Source organism: Dreissena polymorpha, unplaced genomic scaffold (assembly GCF_020536995.1).
Source record: "Dreissena polymorpha isolate Duluth1 unplaced genomic scaffold, UMN_Dpol_1.0 chrUn005, whole genome shotgun sequence".
NCBI lineage: Eukaryota > Metazoa > Mollusca > Bivalvia > Myida > Dreissenidae > Dreissena > Dreissena polymorpha.
The window spans coordinates 1,027,291-1,049,534 of NW_026273319.1; the positions used below are offsets into that span (position 1 = coordinate 1,027,291).

Below are 22,244 nucleotides of genomic sequence, written 5' to 3' on the forward strand. Positions count from 1 at the left end.
TTTTCCTAATTTTGGTGGCACAAATGTGCCAGGATATCAACAAAAAATCATTTTACACTAGATTTAATTAAAAATAATGGCGTACTAACCTGCAAAGACACCGATCCTCTCGACACGACTGGGCGAGTGTTGAGGGCCGTCTCCGAATCAGTCATGCTGTACAGTTTTTGATGGCCTGTCACTTCAGCCGGACTTGTAAACCAATTGGACGACAGTTCAGGCAGAGCTAAAGACTCATTTCGACACCGCCTACAAATGCACACTTAGGTTTACGCATAATATTGAGGTCACTTAAATACAGATTTCCTGGTGTTTTTCACACAGGGTCTATCACAACAACATTCTCCCAGGAAAGAAAGCATGATATTATTATAATTTTTTGTGTTTTCAGCTGAATACTTGATTTTACTTAAACTCTGCAAGATATCCAAACAGGACAAATAAGGCAAAGTAGTGTTATTCTGAGTAGATCTGCCTGACGGGGTTGAAGGGGAAGGCAGATAGCAGTGTCGGTCCAAACTTGGCAGGCATTTTTAACAGTAAAAGGCTCAAAAAGTAAACAATAATAATAAATACAGATGAAGTAAAGACATGCATTAAGTTCATTATTGAGATTGATGCAAATTAATGTCGAAATGTCACTGAAAAACAATACAGAGTGTTTAAGTAGTCTTAGAATATGTCTCCGGAACAGGTTTCGGTGTGATTTTCCAGCATTTACCCCCCCCCCCTTATGACCCCAAGTGCAACAGCCCAATTGCAAACAGCCCTAATTTGGGTCAAATAACATCTGGCAGTTATTTTTTGCAATACAGAGTGTTTTTGAGTGATAATTGTCAAAATTCTGGCAGACGACTAACTTGGTCGGATGTGCTTAAAGGTTACGCATGCGCAATTAATTTCCTTCTATATTACATTTAAAATAGTTGAAGTTCGATATCAATTTTTACCATGATCAAGCGCATACCCACTATATCATCATACATCATTGAAAAGATTAATGCATAATCTTTTGAAAAAAATGCATGTCATTAAATTCTATACGCGCTTACTCAAAATATTTAACTTAGAATAGGCAAACCGGTTTTGACAGCTGTGCAGACAACCATTTTGGGCTCAAATAGTATGACCTACTTTCAAAGCCGGGAACCATCAACACAAAAAGTAGACCACCAAAATGGCTTATTTTCTTATTGCTTACAAATATACCTTCAAGTTGATACCAAAACTAACCATTTGCAATGTATTTTACAAATCCTAGGCAGCATGCACTCAACAATGTGTGCTAAGTATCAAACTGACTGCATGTAACCCTAAAAACAGGAGTTCCGGTTTGGGGTTATGTGACCTTTAAGAGAACCCAACCCCTTCAAATTTGAATTAAAGGCACTTTTCCCACAGGTGTAATCTGTTTTTAGAAAGATCACAAAGTTCCGGTACAATGACACACAGATTTATTCATAAAAGTTGCCATTGAAAGCGCCATGCGTAACAGCGTTTCGCGTCAAGAATTAAGGTAGAAAAGCCAAACTTGGTTATATCATACATGCAGCACTTAGACTCCATACAATGCATCACTTTCGATTCTAATAGGCAAAGCTGATGTAACATATGACTTAATAAGTGAAAAAAATCATCAATGGCAATATTTGTTGCATCAAAGCAGGTTTTGAACCGGATTCGAACAAACTTTTTTGTTTTTTTTTGGCACATTTTAGGTAAAATTCATGTAGAAGCAGCATTTCTAATGTCATTTGACCCAACAAAAGGGCTTGCTTGCATGAAAAAACAACACACTTGATTTCCTGACGAAAAAAAGTCATCGTCAGACATGAGCTTTAAGTCTTTTGTCACACCTGAACCCATGATTCCTCGGCTCGAGTTCCGTCTCGGACAGGCTCCGGAAAGTGTCAGTCTGGCCCGGGTGCTCAATTCCGTGCAATCTGAGAAAACAAAAAGTTTTTTGTGCACATTTACCCATTATGGTGCCAACTAATGTAAGTAAGATACAATTAGAGTAAGCTTTCAATAGTATGTGTTGCTTTATTTGCTGCAAATGAATAATTCACAACGCCGGCATCACATTGTCTGGCACACTGGCAAAGTTATCGCCACAAAATGTGGTGTTAGAGCTGCAGTAAATGTAAAACACCCAATTTTCCTAATTTTGGTGACAAAAGTGTGCCAGGATATAAACAAAAAATCATTTTACACTAGATTTAATTTAAAATAACGGCGTACTAACCTGCAAAGACACCGATCCTCTCGACACGACTGGGCGAGTGTTGAGGGCCGTCTCCGAATCAGTCATGCTGTACACTTTTTGATGGCCTGTCACTTCAGCCGGACTTGTAAACCAATTGGACGACAGTTCAGGCAGAGCTAAAGACTCATTTCGACACCGCCTACAAATGCACACTTAGGTTTACGCATAATATTGAGGTCACTTAAATACAGATTCCCTGGTGTTTTTCACACAGGGTCTATCACAACAACATTCTTCCAGGAAAGAAAGCATAATATTATTATCATTTTTTGTGTTTTCAGCTGAATACTTGATTTTACTTAAACTCTGCAAGATATCCAAACAGGACAAATAAGGCAAAGTAGTGTTATTCTGAGTAGATCTGCCTGACGGGGTTGAAGGGGAAGGCAGATAGCAGTGTCGGTCCAAACTTGGCAGGCATTTTTAACAGTAAAAGGCTCAAAAAGTAAACAATAATAATAAATACAGATGAAGTAAAGACATGCATTAAATTCATTATTGAGATTGATGCAAATTAATGTCGAAATGTCACTGAAAAACAATACAGAGTGTTTAAGTAGTCTTAGAATATGTCTCCGGAACAGGTTTTGGTGTGATTTTCCAGCATTTACCCCCCCCCCCCCCCTTATGACCCCAAGTGCAACAGCCCAATTGCAAACAGCCCTAATTTGGGTCAAATAACATCTGGCAGTTATGTTTTGCAATACAGAGAGTTTTTGATTGTCAATTGTCAACATTCTGGCAGACGACTAACTTGGTCGGATGTGCTTAAAGGTTACGCATGCGCAATTAATTTCCTTCTATATTACATTTAAAATAGTTGAAGTTCGATATCAATTTTTACCATGATCAAGCGCATACCCACTATATCACCATACATCATTGAAAAGATTAATGCATAATCTTTTGAAACAAATGCATGTCATTAAATTCTATACGCGCTTACTCAAAATATTTACCTTAGAATAGGCAAACCGGTTTTGACAGCTGTGCAGACAACCATTTTGGGCTCAAATAGTATGACCTACTTTCAAAGCCGTAAACCATCAACACAAAAAGTAGAGCACCAAAATGGCTTATTTTCTTATTGCTTACAAATATACCTTCAAGTTGATACCAAAACTAACCATTTGCAATGTATTTTACAAATCCTAGGCAGCATGCACTCAACAATGTGTGCCAAGTATCAAACTGACTGCATGTAACCCTAAAAACAGGAGTTCCGGTTTGGGGTTAGGTTACCTATATTCGGTGTAATATTTTCCGCCTAGAGGCGTTAGACATATCCTTCCACCAAATACACCCGAGAGACGAACGCCGTTATGGCGGAATCGCCCGAGGATTCCCGATTGCGCTAGAAGCTCTTGTTCGTGGTTGTTTTTGTTTCAGAGTTTGTGACAAGATCTCGCGAGTCCATTTATGATGTGAAAAGGCTTTTAAATATATTATTCAAAATAAGTTTGACAGCCTATTTAAGGCCAACAATATTCATTATGAACTATTCTGAGGCATAAATATCCGGTAACCATTTTATTGTAGCCCACTGAAAATGTATATAGATCGACATATTTTAGATTTTGAAAATGATACGTGATTAAGATATATATATATATATGTTTTATTTAGTTTATTAAATTGTCACAATTTCGTTATTAAAGAAATAATTCGTGTACGTTATAGTTTGTTGTCGAATAAACCACGGCTGGAAGTTTAGATGCGTAGGGATTAAATCACGAGTGCGAAGCACGTGTGATTTGAAACCACGCATCAAAACTTCCGGCCGTGGGTTATTCGACAACAAACTATAACGTTCACAAATTATTTCGATTCTAATACGGTTTTTACTAAAGATTTATACAATGTATCTTATTTTTTGTGTGTACATATTTATGTGAAGTTCCGCCCATAAAAATAACTTTCGGCTGTTCTGTCGATCAGATCTTCGCCCTCAATAACAGCCAAACTGGATTATTACGCTGGTGGAAAATGTATCGGCGTGTTTTGTTTTGTTACAGCGCGTGCTTTCAGTGTATAAGCTCCTCCCATAATTATTGCAGAATAACCCATAGAAGATTTTCTTCTTTGTTTATATGAAATTTGGCTCGTGCCGTGTTAGAATACCTTTTAATGGTCCGCGTTATAACAGGAAATCTGATATCACCTTGAGGAAAATATTGGATCGTCGGACGCATTAAAAAAAATGTTATTGTCACAAAACTAGGATACCATGTCGAATTGCCCAAAAAGAACGATATGGAAGACAAAATGATCGCCCAAATAGCACCTAACGTTCTCAGGACATATTTTCAAAATGGTATATGTATATCGAAAACGCGCATATTAGGATAATCCGATATCCCTTATTACACAATCAAGGAAACTTGAAAAAACTCTTTAATCACAAAATTTACCAGGGAAATCAACCGTCCACATCAATAAAAATGCATGCAAACACATTAGAACTCAAGACGAATCTTAATAAAACTTGTTCAAAACGTGTTCATGTGGTCCAAGTATCCATTCCAAAACGCCTGGCAACTCCCTCTTAAACATTTAAGCCGCGTTCTGAGAAAACTGGGCATAATGCATGTGCTTAAAGTGTCGCGGACTGCACAGGCTAATTTGGGACGACACTTTCCGCTTAAACTTTATTTTCGGTAAGGAGGGACTTCCTTGAAACTAAAATACCATAAAAGAGGAAAGTGTCGTCCCTGATTAGCCTGTGCGAACTGCACAAGCTAATCTGGGTCGACACTTTACGCACATGCATTAAGCGCAGTTTTCTCAGAACGCAGCTCATTTATTGAGCAGCTATGGCGTACTTAACGAACTTAACATGAGACAGCGTCGGCCTTTTACAACGCATTTCTTATAATAAACAAATAAATCCTCTTCTTACATGCTCAATAAAACGAATCACAACAACATGCATATACCTCTGTTTTGATCTCAGTAATCGTATTGATGGTATAGTGCCAAACGGATTTATTTAGACCGTATTTAGCATATACTAAGAACAATTTTCCATTGAACCATCGATATTTCAGCTGACGGCGTATAGATTTTTTACAGACGGAAAGTGAGGATCCCATTTGGTCCACAAATACGAATATATAAATAGACATGCTCGAAAATCGAAATATGCTCTAAATAAGATAGTTATAATGATATCAGATTAATTCCATAGGATCCCATTTGGTCCACAAATACACATGGTGAGACACTGGAAAACGAATATATAAATAGACATGCTCAAAAATCGAACTATGCTATAAATAAGTTAGAATGATATTGATTAATTCCATATATTCTGCACAGTCATGACAATTCAGGTTCAGGCTCAAATGATATTTGAGAACTGTTTGTTGACCACGCTATAGGAACCAGATGGGTATATATTGGCGTGATTTGCCGTGGTTTTTCACTCTTTTGCTGGACTTACCCGTGAACACTGGAAAGAAGGAATATGGATAAGCTGCTTGGATTTGTGTGCGCGCTTCTTTGCGCCTGGAATGCCGGTATGAAAACAGTGGGAATATTAAAATAAGGATATATTTTATGGAATTAAGAATGTTTGTGTTTTCAAATATGAGATAGGAATTATTTACACAAGGATATATTGTCGGAATTATGGTGTTTTAAAATAAGCATTGGATATACGTTAACAGCTTCAAACTTTTTTTTTATATGAAATATTCGGATTAATTATTTAAAAAAATTTTTTTTACAAATTATGGATTTAAATATGCATTTCAGGTAATATTTTGTAGTAAACAGACAGACACAATATTACCATGTTGAAGTATTGTCAAAGTTACAGAATTGTTTTCCAACTCATGTTTGCTTATCACAATTATATTTAAGATTAGGTCAAAGTATTACTAAAACTAAATGGACATATGGAACCACGAAGTATGCGACAACATTTCTCAAACATACTTAAGGTACATTACACAGTATTTTAATGAGATATTATTTATTTGTGTGTGTATTTAAATGCATTACGTGAAACCAGCATATAAGAATTGTATCAAACGCATTTGCAACAGCGAAAGCTTTCAAAATCACAAGGAAATATATTGATGGTATCCTAATTCGATATACGTTAAAAAAGCTATTAAAGGGATCTTTTCACGGTTTGGTAAATTGACAAAATTGAAAAAAGTTGTTTTAGAATCGCAAATTTTTCGTTTTATTTATGATGCTTGTGAGAAAACAGTATTACTGAACATTTACCATAATCCAATATAGCCATTATATGTATCTTTTGACGATTTGAAAACCTAAAAATTATAAAGCGTTGCAACGCGAAACGATAGAATAATTGGGAGAGTTCTGTTATTGTCGTTTACGAAACTACGAAGATTGCTTATTTAACGTATAAAATACTTATTCTGTGTATACACGGCGGAATAGCCGAGAGGGCTAAAGTGTTTTTACTTCAGACTAACTCCAGGACTCCGGGGTCACTGGTTCGAGCCCTGGTACCGGCTAATTTTTTTCCTTGTTTTAATTTTATTCTTGATTTTTTACCGGCGCTTTTACGATCCAATATTTACATTTATCAATATAAAGCATTTAATGACAAACTTCAATACGTGTCAAAATATGTGAAAAGTCCCCTTTAAAGGCAGATTGTTCGTTTCCTCTATGATTGTTAGTCGGTAACAATGTTCACGACTGACTAACTAAAACCGATGAAGTCCGTCCAAGTTTTGATCGACAATACGTTTTACCAATAAGAAGCGATAATATGAAAATAGTTCGATTGTTCGATGCTTAAAAAAGTCACATTGAAATGATTGATATTTTTCATCATGCTGTTACCATGCCGGAACGATACACTGATAAAGAGACGTTTTACACAGAACGATCTATATGATTTTTCGACATATTTAGTAATTCGATAAGCAAAACTAGACGGACGTTTTCTGATTTAATGACTTAACATTGTCAATTCAATGTCGGTGTAAGGGTATTTGAAAACCCAGTTTATACAATTGTGAGCGTCATGGCTTAAATTGTACTTTGACTATTATTGTCAAGTTCGCATGGTGTTGAAAGCATTAAAGTATACTGCTAAATCAACTGGATATTATAACTTCGTGCGGTCTTCTACCGATAAGTAAATGCCTATTTGCCATCTTGACTCGTTTGAGAAAAAACAAGTGATAATTGCAATAGTGCGGTATTGTCACCCAAATCTCCAAACGTTTGAAATAAATAATACGTAAAAAAACGTTTATCCATGTTCTGTGCCATGGCAGTTTTGATCAGATAAGTGTGATACCGTGTGTTATTTTGAAAGAGATTTTAAAATGCTGTCAACAATTTGTTAGTTTATTTAAATAGATTGATGAGTTCGAATGTTGAAACGATAATCGGAGCATGCGATCGTGCATTCTTTTCCAAAATGGTGCCGGCCTAGCTACGCGCATGTTGCGTATTGGGGTTCGAGCGACCAACAATCGAATCAATCGAAGTTCATATTTAATTGATCGATTAGGGTATTTAAAATGAAAACAATTTATACATGCAATTAAATATATATTCAAAATAAGATATGTTTGCATTCAAATGAAAATACATCTTAATAATGACCAGCGTTACATGGCTGTGTAAATATTACTAACGTTAAATTATTTTTATAAATAACTAATAAACACAGCCGTAACCGTTAGGTTTCTTAAATAATTATACAAACAATTTACAAAGGAAATAAATAAAATATTTAAATAAGTTACCTGCAGGAATATCAAATATCCCACACAAATAATATATCTAATCCAAAGTGTAATGGCCGTCTGAAATAAATTTCGACAAGCAAATTGAATATTAGAGGGAAAGTGAATGATTGGTTGTTACGTGCAAACAATAGGTTAGAATCAACTGTAGGTTAACTTTAAAACAACTAAGGCTTCAATCTTTGTTTGATATAAGAACTAACTAAAACTACTCGACACTTATAAACACAAAGTGTTTGATATAAACTTAATTTTTATTTATAATCTGTGACAATAGTATATGCGGGCATTTAGATTAATATAGTACTTTTAAAGGCTTTTAAATTGTATATTTATTTTAAGTTCTTCTCACAAGCTCGAAACAAACTTCTGTTTAAAGGTGAAATTTAAACAAATGTTTTCACCAATGACAACGGTATTATTTTTCTCTATTACGGGTACGAAAGTAGTGAGATATCATCTTTAAACTAATTAAGCTTTTTGAGAGTGCACTGCGATCATTGTAAATTCGACGCTGTTTGCATTGCTATCAAATTAAAAGACGACGCTGTTAACCTGACAGACTGTTTTAACTGTATGAATGGAACATTGCTAGTCGTAACAAGCTATACATATGGCAAAAGAGCCTGCCATGTAGTCCATACAATCAATAAATACACGTCACAAGCAATTCTAGGATCCCATCTGGTATACAATTATACAAATGGTTAGACACCGGACAATCAGACTATCAATAACCACGGAATATTTCGATTATATTTTTTCAACTGATCGAAAAATTCACCTCATATCGGTTTGTTTCTCCGATACCTGCTGACTAGGCAGGTGCTGTCTAAGACCTGATGTGATTTTGCAATCGCAATCGAAAAGTGTTTGAATAACTGGTAGTGCTTGTAGTAGACCACGAAATGTCAAAGTTGAGTGTAACCGCTGCGGAATCGTAAATTATCTCGGTGTGCAATCTAGATAAAACTTAAAGCTGTTTGTTCTTTGAGATACTGGAAGATTTGCATTACAACTGGTTACCACATGTCTACAATTAAACGCACCTTTTTGCATTCGCCTCAGCGCGCGTAGAAGGGTTGCGACACAAGTAACAAAAAGGAGTCAAAATAAAATAATACATAATAAACAACGAACCAATATAAATGCTCAAAATCCAAGATCAATGTTATTCTTACATGTAATTTGCACTTGGAATAACAATTTTTAAACAGACCTTATACACTGAGATATATTTACTAAAATGAATCAGTTGAACATTACTTATAAAGCGAGACAATACAATTTTGTCAAATATTAATAAATTTATATAAAATAACTTATTATACATATGTTTCAATATAAATTAAAATACAAGTTAAGAAGAACATGTGTCGAAAAATGAGAAATAAGCCAGATATTTAATTCTTCAATCGAAAATGTCTGTACAGTCGAATTCGCTGGCCAGCATGTATATCATGCATGTACGATGTGAATCTAAATTAAGTTTGAAGGTTTGTTTTAAATTCCTGCAACGATATATATTCATACGACATACGAACACTTACTCTGATCCTAATAAAAAGACGAATGCTTCGGTTATTGTAGGAAAATATGTGCGAAATATCTTCGTCACAATCGGCTCGGGGCGCTAATTTGTCTTCCTGCATTTTATGAAATTCGTCTTCAATATATATTTTTTCTTGCCTATTTTGTGTTATTGTAACATATCCTATCAATATATTACAATTTAACACATGTAAAAAATCGTATAATCTCGCTTTAAAAAATGATATCACATATGGCGTTGTTGATTTCAACAAGGAGCAATATTTCATCATAGGCAAAACTAAATGCAAAATGAAGCAGCAACTGAACATTGATCTATTTTTCACAAATCCAAGTAGGCTTATTATTAAAGTTACAAACATATAAAAACTAGTCATAACATGATTATTATATACAGTGGAATAGGTTTATTGTAAACATAAATTGATATGCAGTCAAGCATGGTGTGCTTTCAACAATAAATGGTTGATACTGTAGTGCCTTCGCATTTTGTAAAATTACGACAAAATTTAGTTTTGGTTTGCTTAACAACAAATGCGAAGATGCTATAATTTATAGCATTAACATTCAAAATTCATAGCGATAATCTTTAAACTGTTCTACACAGTGCTATATCTATAAACTTGTTTTTATCAAAGACACTATGTAGTTGATACATGTTTAGTTTCATTTCAAGGTGCTTAAAAAAAGTAAAAATGATGTTGCTTTAATTGTAATCTAAATATTGAGAAATTCAATGGCAATTGAATAAAAATATTATTTTTTTAAATGCTATTTAATTTAAATAGGCTTCTTTTCGCAAATAAAGGACCATGTGTTATCCTGATTTTTTCTTCTTGTCGCGCAGTTTAAGTTTTACTTTGTTTATATTCAAAATCTATTCTGTATACTAAACAGGAAATAATACATATATCAATAAACATTTATATAACCTCTATGATATGTAGAAGCCAAATATTTATATGAGAAACACTTGTGTACTATCTATTGTGTTATTAAGATTAAGAAGAATTACTTCGAAGAACCTTTCTACAAACGTAAACTTAAAATTGTGATTATTATTTTTTACATTGCGATCTTATTTACCGTTTGTTTAAATCAAATAGGTGCAAATAAAATAAAATAGTCCGATTTATTGTTAATGTTTTATTTGGCACCAAGTTATGAGTTAAACTAAAAATAAACTACATTATTCTTTTCTAGCATAAATTTATCACCAGCCAGCTCACTTTGACAATATCGGTACGTTGGTAATCATGAATTTGCAGGTGTGGCTATGCGTTAACGTTTAATAATTCAGAATATATATAAATCAAATCTGCACATGTTAGTGAGTCTTTAATTTTTTGGAAAGATCCGGAAAAAAAATCGCATGCATATTGATACAGTGGTAATAAAACCAGAACCCGAGCACATGCTGTATAAGACCATGTTAAATAATACAGAAACCCCCCATGTTTTGTAACTTAATGCTTTTTCTATACACCAACTGGTAATTTACAGGCAGCGATTGATAACCGTGTTCAAGATTTAAAAAAAACGCATTCGTTTTACGATGTCATTGTTTAAACAGGAGAAGAAATTAAACATGTAAATGGTTTTTACGCTCGTTAATTAGAAAATCACCGATTTAACTGACATGCAGTTCTTAAAGAAGAGAGGACACGAAGAGACATGTACTGACATGCGCCATCCCTTCTAATATGCTTTGTAAAGACATGTTTTTCGCAAATTCTGTGGATGACTCTTCACTTTAAGCATACCGCAAGTCTGATATTTGTTTGCATATTGCTATAGGAACCAGGAAGATATATATTGGCAAGATGTTCTGCAAATTTTCACTTTGCTACTGGACTTACTCGTGAACACTGGAAAAAAAAAATTAAAATGTCAAAAATACTTGGATTACTGTGCGCGCTTCTGTTTGTTGGATATACCGGTAGAGAATGTAAATTTTCAGACTCTAAGTTAATAACGGAGAGTATTATAAAGTTATAAAATTGGAATGTTTTATAATGTGAATTTATAATATTATATATATATATATATATATATATATATATTATATATACTAAAACTGTATACTTAAAAGGACATAGAAAATATATCAATGAACATGACATAACCTGTTTATGGCATGTAAAAGCCATATGTTTATATGAGGATAAATTGTATAATACATTTTTTAATTTTGATTAAGAAGTATTGATATTACGTGCACATATATGTATCATTACAATTCTAAAAAATCAAATCACAATTGCTAATGCTTTTGATAATGCTTTTGTTTACATACTTCTTTTACTGCAATTTCTCATCCTAAATTAAAATCTAAATCAAATATAAATGGTAACGATATGCAATATAACAATACGTTTGAAATAAATGAAATGTGCGAACTCAAGTAAAGTTATACTTACATGCGCATATAATAAAAACAATTGAGGCGTGTAAATATTTTCGTTAAGAGTTTCCAAATAAAAAAATCACCAAACTTACCCTGAATATTAAAGAATAGTTATTACAAACATAATAGTGAAATATTCGAAAAAGACAACAAACAACATAAATTAAAGCAAAATAATTCGAACTTGCAAATATCCGTCAATTATTTTTTTTTTCCAATATCTGTGAAAGTCATACTTTTTCCATCGCATATTGTTTTTTGTAATAGGATGTAATAGTATTAACGTTTACAATCACAATCCATTTGGAACGCGGGGACCTTTAGCAGTTTAACCATGGTGGAGTTTTTGAAAGCAATTTTTTTGTTTTTTTACTGTTTTTGAGAGAACATGTCTCAGATTGATGCGCTCAATTATATCGTAATTACTCTACGTTTTCGGACACTCTAAGTTTTCAGACAACCCCTTCTTTAGCCAGAATAATTACTACACGCACAAACACATTGGCCTCTTACGGATCTAAGAGATATTTTTGCAGAGATGGATCAAATGCCAAGGAGATGGCGCTAAGGAGGTTATTTGGCGCCAATGCACGATATATGAATCGGCACATGACATACATTTGATTAATAATTTTCCTTTTCATTTACATATTTATTTTTATTTTTACAACGTTTATACGTTTACCCAAACGAAATCATCAAATCTTTTTGCAACACAGTCATGTTTCTTTATTAGTATGTAAACATAACTTGTTAGTTATATTGCACTATCATTTTATAAAGAAATGAAGAAAAAAGATCAAATATTCAACCTGGAATACCACACACAAAACGTACGGTCGGTAACGAAAATTAAAACCGCTGATATTGTGCATCGGCGCCGACTCCTGTCATAAGCGCAACGTCATTGGCATTTGCTCCATCTTTTTTTGAAAAATACCAAATTAGACCGACTAGTGGACGATTGTTTTGTGCATGCAACAGCTTTTATATGTTCAAATTAATTGTTTGATGTCTTGGGCGTTTTCAATCGATTAACGGCCGTTACAAAGCATCGTTTACATAATTATTCGACTAGTAATAAGCATTGTTATTACTTTGCTTATCATAATCATTTGAAGTATTGACACATACGCAGATTTACGTTAGCTTAATTGTGTCTCAAAAGCATTATTCACTAAATACCAAACTTACGATATACTTAAATGTATGAGAACAAATGAAACACGCACAGGTACGCGAACGCACGCACGCACGAAAGCATTCACGGACGCACGCCGCACACAAACACGCGCACGCATGCACACACGCAAGTTATTGGACCTAGTCTGGACTTTTTTACATTGTGGACCTGAGTGTAGCCAAAATATTGTCGAGCATTGTATTACATTTTGTAAAACATATTACAAAACTACAATTTACATCCAAAATGGCGCTTATTGGGTTTACATTTTAGATAAGAAAGTTGCAATTATGTTACTTTGGTGAACATTTAGGCGTGTGCTAAGTAAATTCTAGTCATTTTGAATTGATATTATGTTAGTCTTGAAACGGTATATGGATTTTGGTAATTACTACACATGTTGAACACGGTGATGTTAATTTTTTGTTGTTGGAAATATTCAGAGAACCTTTCGCAATATGTTTAACTTTTATATATTCTAAGTTGTGTAATTAAAAGAATGATTAAATAAGCAATTTGATGGCAAGTAAAAATTCGTTGAATTTTTTTATTTACTAAAATCATGTTAAATACATTTAAATACATTTTCAAAAGATTACAACTTAAGTGAAATGTTTGATAATTAACATTTTATTTATTCGCTTTTACTTATACAGCATAAAGCAACACGTGAGTTTATTCAATAACTTTATATTGATTCCGATCATAAACAAGAAACAATAACACGCATACCGATATACATTTTCTCCAACATCACATGTCTAAATTAAAAGAATATACTAGATAAAGCAATCAGTGTCAGTAAAAATAATAGATAAACTGCTATTGAATCAACACTTGCATTTACGAGGTAAACTTGTTGTGTTTTTCTTTAAATTCAAATTTAATTTATTCAACGTATGCAACCAAACCAAGTAATCTTGCCTTTAACGTTGTCTACCTGAGGTGCAAGACATTATCTTGAATGTGCACAGTTTATTGCTCGGTCTTGGAGGAGGGATTTATGTACAATGTTAACTTACTAATAAATGGTATGGAGATTTAACATAAATACATATTTGTCAGATAATGTTTGCAATATACCGATTACTTATGTAGGTGGCAGACACCTAATATTGCTAATATTTAATCAAATAAGAATGCATAATCTTACCATTCATCTTATTAAGTTGATAATGTAAATTTTGTTAAAATAAATAAACGTTTACACCAGACATGCATCTTTTATGAAAATCCTATATTTAACAACAAAGCGTTTTAAGTGCTTCAACAGGTACCCAAGTGGGGGAGCTAACTTCTTATACATAACTCAAGGTATTGAAATGAAACTTAACATTCGTCACCATAATTTGCAGATTGATGCGCACATTTTTATTGCCCGTGCCCTTAAACATATCCATGTGGTCGACAAGGGAATTTGTTAAGCTTGTTAAGTTTCCTAAAGCTAAATTCACAATGAAGTGTTAGATAGCTTTTTAGTGATCAACACGCTCATGCGATTTGTGCCATTAAACTTTGCCATTTGAATGCCGAAAGCATTACATCTGTTAAGTTGCTTAAACGAAGTACTGCACTTCTCAAGTGGGCGTCATATCTGTTTTACCTCTGACAAAGCGTGTTTTTAGCGAACGTAAGCATTTCCTACGCTGTTAAATTTCAACTTGAAATGTGTAAACAAAATGAAGTGTAGATTGCAAGACATATTTGTCATGCCTAATGATCAACACGCTCATATTTTATGTTCGATTGACTTACGACAATCATGGATGATTTAATTTATTTTTTATGGACGTTTTTTTATTTTGTTGTTCAATATGTATTGGTTATTGATGTCTCTATGTTTCCTACAAGTTACACGCATGGTTTTAGCCGATTATCATTGTCACCATGGTCGATGAACTACTTCAATTCAAAGGTCAAATCAACGTTTTTATTATGGTATCAATTTTTAAATATGGACAGAGTATAGGTAACTTAATGCAGATGTGTATCAATAACAAGACGGTCGCTTTACATTCATCCATATCATCATCATCAATACGTAAATCCGATTGTGCAAATCATTATGCAAATCATTATTAAAGCCCCCATCGCAGTAAACATATATGAGCTGGGTATTTTTCTTAAACTATGCTGACAATGCCCATCATAACTGTTTAGTCATATATAGTCAATTTTTAACACAGAGGCAACCATAACTTCCTGGGCGGCAACAGGCGGCACCAGTGCGATAACAGTGGCGGGAACTGCGCCTGCTGGATCAGCAACCATATACTTGCAAACGTCTTTAGCTGTGGGGGCAACCCTGTTTACTGTAACAGCCACTGCTTCTAATGCGGTAGCAAGTTACACTTTCGATACGACGGATGGCAACCCTGGAACACATGGAGCAATAGCTTTGGCCACGAGTGGTGCTGTCACACTTGCTAAGGCGATAGATTACCCTACTGTAAAGCAAGTGGTCTTCAAAGTCGTGTAAGCATCACTCTGTCGACTCAATAGCATTAATCTATCTATATCTTTTGCAGTTAAATAAAATATGTGCATGTATTTGTTGCTCACTGATGAAATAAGGGAACACTTTTTGATTAGAAAATTTATAACACTAGTATCCCTAATGGAGGGAATTTTATGTATTAATTTATTATCATATAAATTGAGTTGTATAATTAATGTATGTGTTATTATTGTTTATAAATACAGAATATAACACAGATTTAGAACAAGAAACACAGTACGTCTCGTCATTAATTTACAAATATGAAAACAGTTACTGTTTGCCTTTATCGCTCATAATTGTTTCCAAAACGGCACAATGAAACTGACAGACAATATTAAGCGATTACAAGTTTAACCCACATCATGGTCCAAACAAAATGTAACTCGAAGTCTGTTAAGTTTTTATACTGTTGCTGCTCATCAGTATCTAGTTGTTGAAAATGAACCTTTAAAATTGGAATCTAGAAAAAAAGTATTTTATTAAATTTATTTTTCTGAGGAACTACAAATGCGTCAAAACACGTATATAGGTGGTAAATGGTAAACAAGATGACACACTTTTATGTAAACACGACATAAAAGAAACCAGTATTAAAAGGTATTAAATTATATAACTCCTTTATACTAATGAATGATATATATTGTAGAAAACTTTTGAGTAAGTGCATAGTGGTTTGAAGAACATTGCTCAGTTCATGTACTTCCAAAATGTGAGTCTGTATTAGCAGCATAAGAACATAAATACACATTTCTTAATATGGTGCATTTTTATACATTTCAGCGCTACAGACACTACTGCTGGTACCGCACTCACAGGCACGTTCACCATGACTGTCAAATTCGGCCCATCAACAGACTCTGCCTATTCATTTTGTGTTGCCGACCCGACACCGTCAGGTAACGTATTAGAATTGTTTTTACTGTACAGTGTGTTTTATTTATTTTTTGTTATAGGGTGTGTGTTCAGAAATGTGTAGTGTTCTTCGTGTTCGTATTGATAGAATATATTTGCATTGACAATAGGCGTCTATTCTATGTTAAAGTAGAAAGCACACGCGCATATTACCTTTTTTCGGAATGAAAGATTATTTCCAAGTTATGCATGTGATACAATTCAAATGTGTAATGGTTATTCTGCTACCTGGGGGTAATTTAAGATGTGCTATGGTTATTTTAGTAACTCTGTTATTTCATCGACTTATATTTTAATAAAAATGTTCAAGAAAAAACAATGACAACCAGCATGTGATTTTATATCAATATCTTAGTTTATTGTGAGATAATTAGAAAGTAATTATTAACCTATTAAAATTAATGACCGGGAGGTCACGGGTTCGATCCCCAATGTGTGAGCGGTCTTTAGATCTTCCCCAAATACTTCAAGTACTGGTTCTAGGCCCGGAAAACGGAATCGAGAGCGTTTCAAATATGCCGTAGGCTTTCTTTGTAGTCGAGCTCAAATAAATAGGTTTAAACTAATAAATGTGAATAAACGTATTATTTTCAGGAACTAAAATTGGAACAGCAACTGCATCTGTAACCACTGGTACTTGGGCTGTAACAGGTTCGTGTTTCCAGTTTTTGTAAAAGTGATCGACATCTTGATAGTCTCGTACGCATATAAATTTAAGACTGTCTAGTTGAGAATTGAACGAAACAAAAGCAGAAAAGTCATTTTAGTTTATAACAAGCCTATGACAAATATAAATATACGAAAAAAGCATATAAACAATAAAAAACACCGAATATGCAGTGAAAAGGCTAAGTCCGAAAAAGCAAAAAGCCAATCATAAGAAGAAATAAAACATGGTCTGTTGTGTATAAATTTCTAATGAGTGTTGAAATATATGTTTACATTGAAACAATTTACGCAATAAATAAAATAAATCGATACTGATTCCAATGATCCTTACATATTGCCAATAGGGGGAGACGCAGCGAAATTCACGGTCGCGGCGGGCGGTTCAATCACGACTGCAGCAAAACTTGAATCATCTGGAAAAGTTTTCTACACCGCCACACTTCGGCTTACGGACGCAAGTGTCGACACCGATTGGCCCTTGCATGTGCTCGTCGACAACAGTTGCCTAAGCAGCGGAGTCGCCCACGTCATTTCCGGTGTCGCCATGATCGTAATGACAGTCTTGGCGTCCACTGTGGTATAAACCTCTACCTTCAACAACCCAAAACACTGTGATGGACTTACTTAAAGCTTAACTGATTTTTTCAAAACATAAACATTACTTACGACCGAAAATAAATTTACTTTTTAATAAGAATTTCTAACAAAGGTTGGATACGTGTATTTCGACATATTTAACACATTAAATATAGCATGTACCGCATTCAGCGAGTATATACGAACTTTATCTGATTTTAGGTACATTACAGCGCTTTAACTTTTAATTTCTTCATCGTTAAAAAGTATGTTAATAATTTAATTCATTTAGCATAAGTATTAACGTGACCAGTGATATTTTTGTATTATCTTGTACTGTCTTCTGTTTCCACCATGATTTTTCAAGCGGAACATGTACTGTTCCTCTGGAAATGAATTTACGGAAACTGTCGTGATATATATATGTGTGATGTTTTTTACTGTATTTTGTATTTAACTTAAAGCAGCTTTCTTTTGAAATAGTTTGTGTTTTTACTCGTATTAAAGAATTCGACCCCCTTGACTGCCCCAACGAATTGAGGATCCGAATTGTTGTTCAAAATCACACCAATTGCCTTAAAGTGTTACACTAACAAAACATCGTAATCTGGGTTCAATACGGAAAACAACTAAACTTATGGCTAGCACTTATTAGGGTCAACAACATTTGTTAAATTTCAATTCGCTACTTAAAAATTTGCATTTTAATTGCGTTTTTGTTTAATGGTAGCTGAAGGGAAGCAACTCGAAGGAACAAAATAAACCAGAACTTTACAGCACACCAATTTTACCTTAAACATTTCACTGCTCTTTCGTATTTAAGCAGTTGTTTCTATTTGTAGACAAATAGGAATCATCAATATACAAAAATGCACACTGTTTCTTTCTTGCAAACTTAATCTTATACTTTCATTGCAAAGAAAAGAAAAAAAACTATTTAATTGTTTCATGATTAACTTTGCACCTGTCCAATGTTTGTTCTTAGGAAGTTGTCAAGAGTGACAAAGCTTTCAACAAAACAATCATTCATCATTTTAATAAGTAAGCGATGTTTTATCAACACACAAACTTAGTCAATTACCTATCTTAGCGAGAAGGATAAAAGGAAATTATTCGTCAAAAGCACACAGGGTTAGTCAACAATATACCATTAAAGACTCGTCCCTACTCAAAATATAGTCAACTGAACTTGCAGAACAGGAAGTCTGAACTGCAATATAAATGCAATTGGCATAATACGCCTTGGTTGTATAAATAATAACTATCCGATATTGCTGTGTTTAAATTATAATTAATAAAATAAATATTGGATATAAACAATTCTTTCAGATTTTTTCTTAGATGAGTCCGGATTCCGTTAATATCATAACGTATGTTACAGCAGGATTCATTGAATGGATCATTTTCCTATTACAATTGAGTTGCGAGAAATACTATGCTGACAATATTTTAAGACCATTTTAAACTTTTAAAATAATTTTATAAACAAACTTTTAATGTGCAAACATTTTCTTGGAAATAAAGTTTGTTTTATAAAAAGGAAACCCTAAACAGAAAATGGTTGAATCTTGTTATTGATTAGATTTCCCCCCCCCCCCCAATTTTTTTGCTTTGCTAGGATAAATTACAGTATGAAATCATTGAATGCGCAACCGCAGTATACAACGAAATATCACTTGACATTTGCCGTACCGGTACACATTGAAAGGCACTGTTACACTAGTTCACAAAACTGAAAGAAAGTTTTATTAGCTATGACTAGCCCTAACCCTCAAAATTAATGCTGACAGTGGTTACGATGGTGATATTGATAATAAAGGTAATAATTAGTAACATCATTCTGAAACAATGATGCAGCATTGTAGCCTTTAATAATAATGAAAAAATGCATTGATGAAAATGATGGGAATTATTAAAATATGATGGTGAAGATCAATAAAGAAGATGATAAATATGATAATAACTATGACGCCGATGAAGACAATGATGATGATGATGTTGATAATAATGTCTATAATGATGATATTGATGTTGATGATGATGATGATGATTATTATTATTATTATTATTGTGTTGATGATGATACTGATACTGATGATGATGATGGTGACGAAGAAGTTGGAGAAGAGGAGGAGGAAGAAGAAGCAGAAGATGATGATGATGACGATGATGGTAATGATGATGATGATGATGATGATGATAATGATGATGACGATGACAATGAGGATGATGATGATAATGATGATGATAATGATAATAATAATGATTAATCGATTCAAAGCTTGCGCGTACAAACACACTAGATCAAAGCCGTCGGGACATTCTTTCAAAGAAATATTATTCACTTAACAACAAGACTATTGCCAAGCAATCTATCCATGTTTCAAGTTTCATGAAAAATATTAAGAACTTTTAAAGTTATCGCAGGATCCAGAAAACCACCATTTTCAGCAGTATTTCTAGTCTATTTGTTGCCATAGCAACCATAATTTTTGACGTAGGAACAAAATGAAATGACGTGCATAATGTCCATATTGCCATCTATCCATGTTTCAAGTTTCATGAAAAAATATGAAGAACTTTCAAAGTTATCGCAGAATCCAGAAAAGTGTGACAGACAGACTGACTGACAGACAGACTGACAGACAGAGCGCAAACCATAAGTCCCCTCCGGTGAAACCGGTAGGGGACAAAAATCAGTAGCAGCTGCAACACATGAAATGTTTTAAATCCACGGAAAATATTCATTCAAATCCAGCATGGCGCTTGGATGCCTATTTCTAAACAAATTACTTCGCATCACTGAGTTAATAGTTTTGGTGTTAAACTTCGTAAAATTAACTAATGTCAAAAGAATATTAGGACCAAAAAAAACATTAAGCAATAAGAAGAAGTGTTTGAGTTACGGGTATTACATTGAAAATATAGATTTTCTCACTTTACTGAGACATAAGTTAATGGTAATATCCCAAAAGCCAACACATATCATCTATCAATTTGCTTCGGTTTTACTCATGACATCTTTATCACATTCAACCTCATTTAAAATAAAGCCGCATTTTTGTACCACAATTCAATTATTTTTACAAATATACAAATTAATGGGTTCGTGAGTTGAGTGTAAGAAGAGTAATCTGGTACATCTGTGTTGCCTTAACCCATTTATGCCTAGTGGACTCTCCCATCCTTCTAAATTGGATCAATTTATTTCCAAAATTAGGAATGTCAAGTATATTAATTTCTATATTTAGAATATTTCTTACAGAAATTCCTTTAAGCAAACAGCGCGGACCCAGATGAGACGCCGCATCATGCAGCGTCTCATCTGGGTGTTACGCTGTTTGCCAAGGCTTTTTTTCTAGATTCTATGCATTAATTGGTTAAACACGGGTGCTTGGTTTTAAACGAGTTTGTCTTATTTCAACATTATTTTGCATAATGTTCATAATGTCGCAAAACAAAAATGTTTAGGCTGTCATATTTATCAATGTTATTAGTTTCTGTTTCATTCCTCGCAGCTGTCATTTTTTAAGTTGTGCTTCACAGTGTAAAGATAAATAGTGTCATTGTGTGTATTGAATCGAACGACATCGATGTCACATTTGATGATGTAACTGAGAATAAAACAAAGTTGCCATAAAAATATATATTTCTTGGAAAAGAAACGCCTCAAATGTTTCAATTGATGCCCTATTGTTGTTTTGCTGCTCTCTATTTCAAACAAACCATCATGTTTGTTTTCCCGTAAATTTATCCTCTTTCTGTAAGTTTGCGAAGAAACTGAAAGTCACAATTATATCTCTTTTGTTGCTCGCATATTGTTTGTTTTGCATGTCTCGTCTGTTTTGCTATTCGAGATTCACAGTATTTTTTTTATAATTGTTTATCTTTTATAATCGATAAGGAGTGAGACAATAATACCTGCACATTATGCACATCCTATCATAGGCATTTCATTTCACAGGTCATAATAATAGCTTAAAGGTCTTTCTGACAGTAACATGCACTATTAAAACGAGAATATTCAAACTATATTTCTAGCGGACACCGTCTGTCGTTTAGCAATAGTTTCTTTGGTGTCATCTTTGTTGTTTGTTCCACCCTCATCACCGCGACGGTAGCATCAAAATGCCATCAGAATTATAAATACGACGATGGCATCGAAATGCCATCAGAATTATAAATACGACGGTGGCATCGAAATGCCATAAGAATTATAAATACGACGGTGGCACCAAAATGCCATCAGAATTATAAAAACGACGGTGGCATCGAAATGCCATTAGAATTATAAATACGACGGTGGCATCGACATGCCATCAGAATTATAAATACGAAGGCGGCATGCATTCGCCTCAGCCAACGTAGAAGGGTTTCGACACAAATAACAAATATGAGTCAACATAAAATAATACATATTAAACAACGAACCAATA

General features: G+C 33.8%; 1 protein-coding gene across 2 annotated transcripts; it reads left to right on the forward strand.

The window, feature by feature from the left end:
* Nucleotides 1-5,595: 5,595 nt before the first annotated feature.
* On the forward strand, nt 5,596-18,288 carry LOC127863345 (uncharacterized). Of its 2 annotated transcripts, none has more exons than XM_052402772.1 (5): nt 5,596-5,784; nt 15,338-15,626; nt 16,432-16,547; nt 17,158-17,214; nt 17,577-18,288. In XM_052402772.1, the coding sequence occupies exons 1-5, from the start codon at nt 5,733-5,735 to the stop codon at nt 17,813-17,815; spliced, it is 753 nt and encodes a 250-aa protein (XP_052258732.1). In that variant the 5' UTR covers nt 5,596-5,732; the 3' UTR covers nt 17,816-18,288. The 2 variants fall into 2 exon arrangements, with proteins under 2 accessions (XP_052258732.1, XP_052258731.1); XM_052402771.1 differs by lacking the exon at nt 5,596-5,784 and adding an exon at nt 11,228-11,500.
* The last annotated feature ends 3,956 nt before the right edge of the window (nt 18,289-22,244 follow it).

Coding starts and splice junctions, on each gene's coding strand:
- LOC127863345 (XM_052402772.1), top strand. CDS start 5,733: ATGGATAAGCTGCTTGGATTTGTGTGCGCGCTTCTTTGCGCCTGGAAT. Junction 16,548..17,157: donor TGCCGACCCGACACCGTCAG/GTAACGTATTAG, acceptor TATTATTTTCAG/GAACTAAAATTGGAACAGCA. Junction 17,215..17,576: donor TGGTACTTGGGCTGTAACAG/GTTCGTGTTTCC, acceptor TATTGCCAATAG/GGGGAGACGCAGCGAAATTC.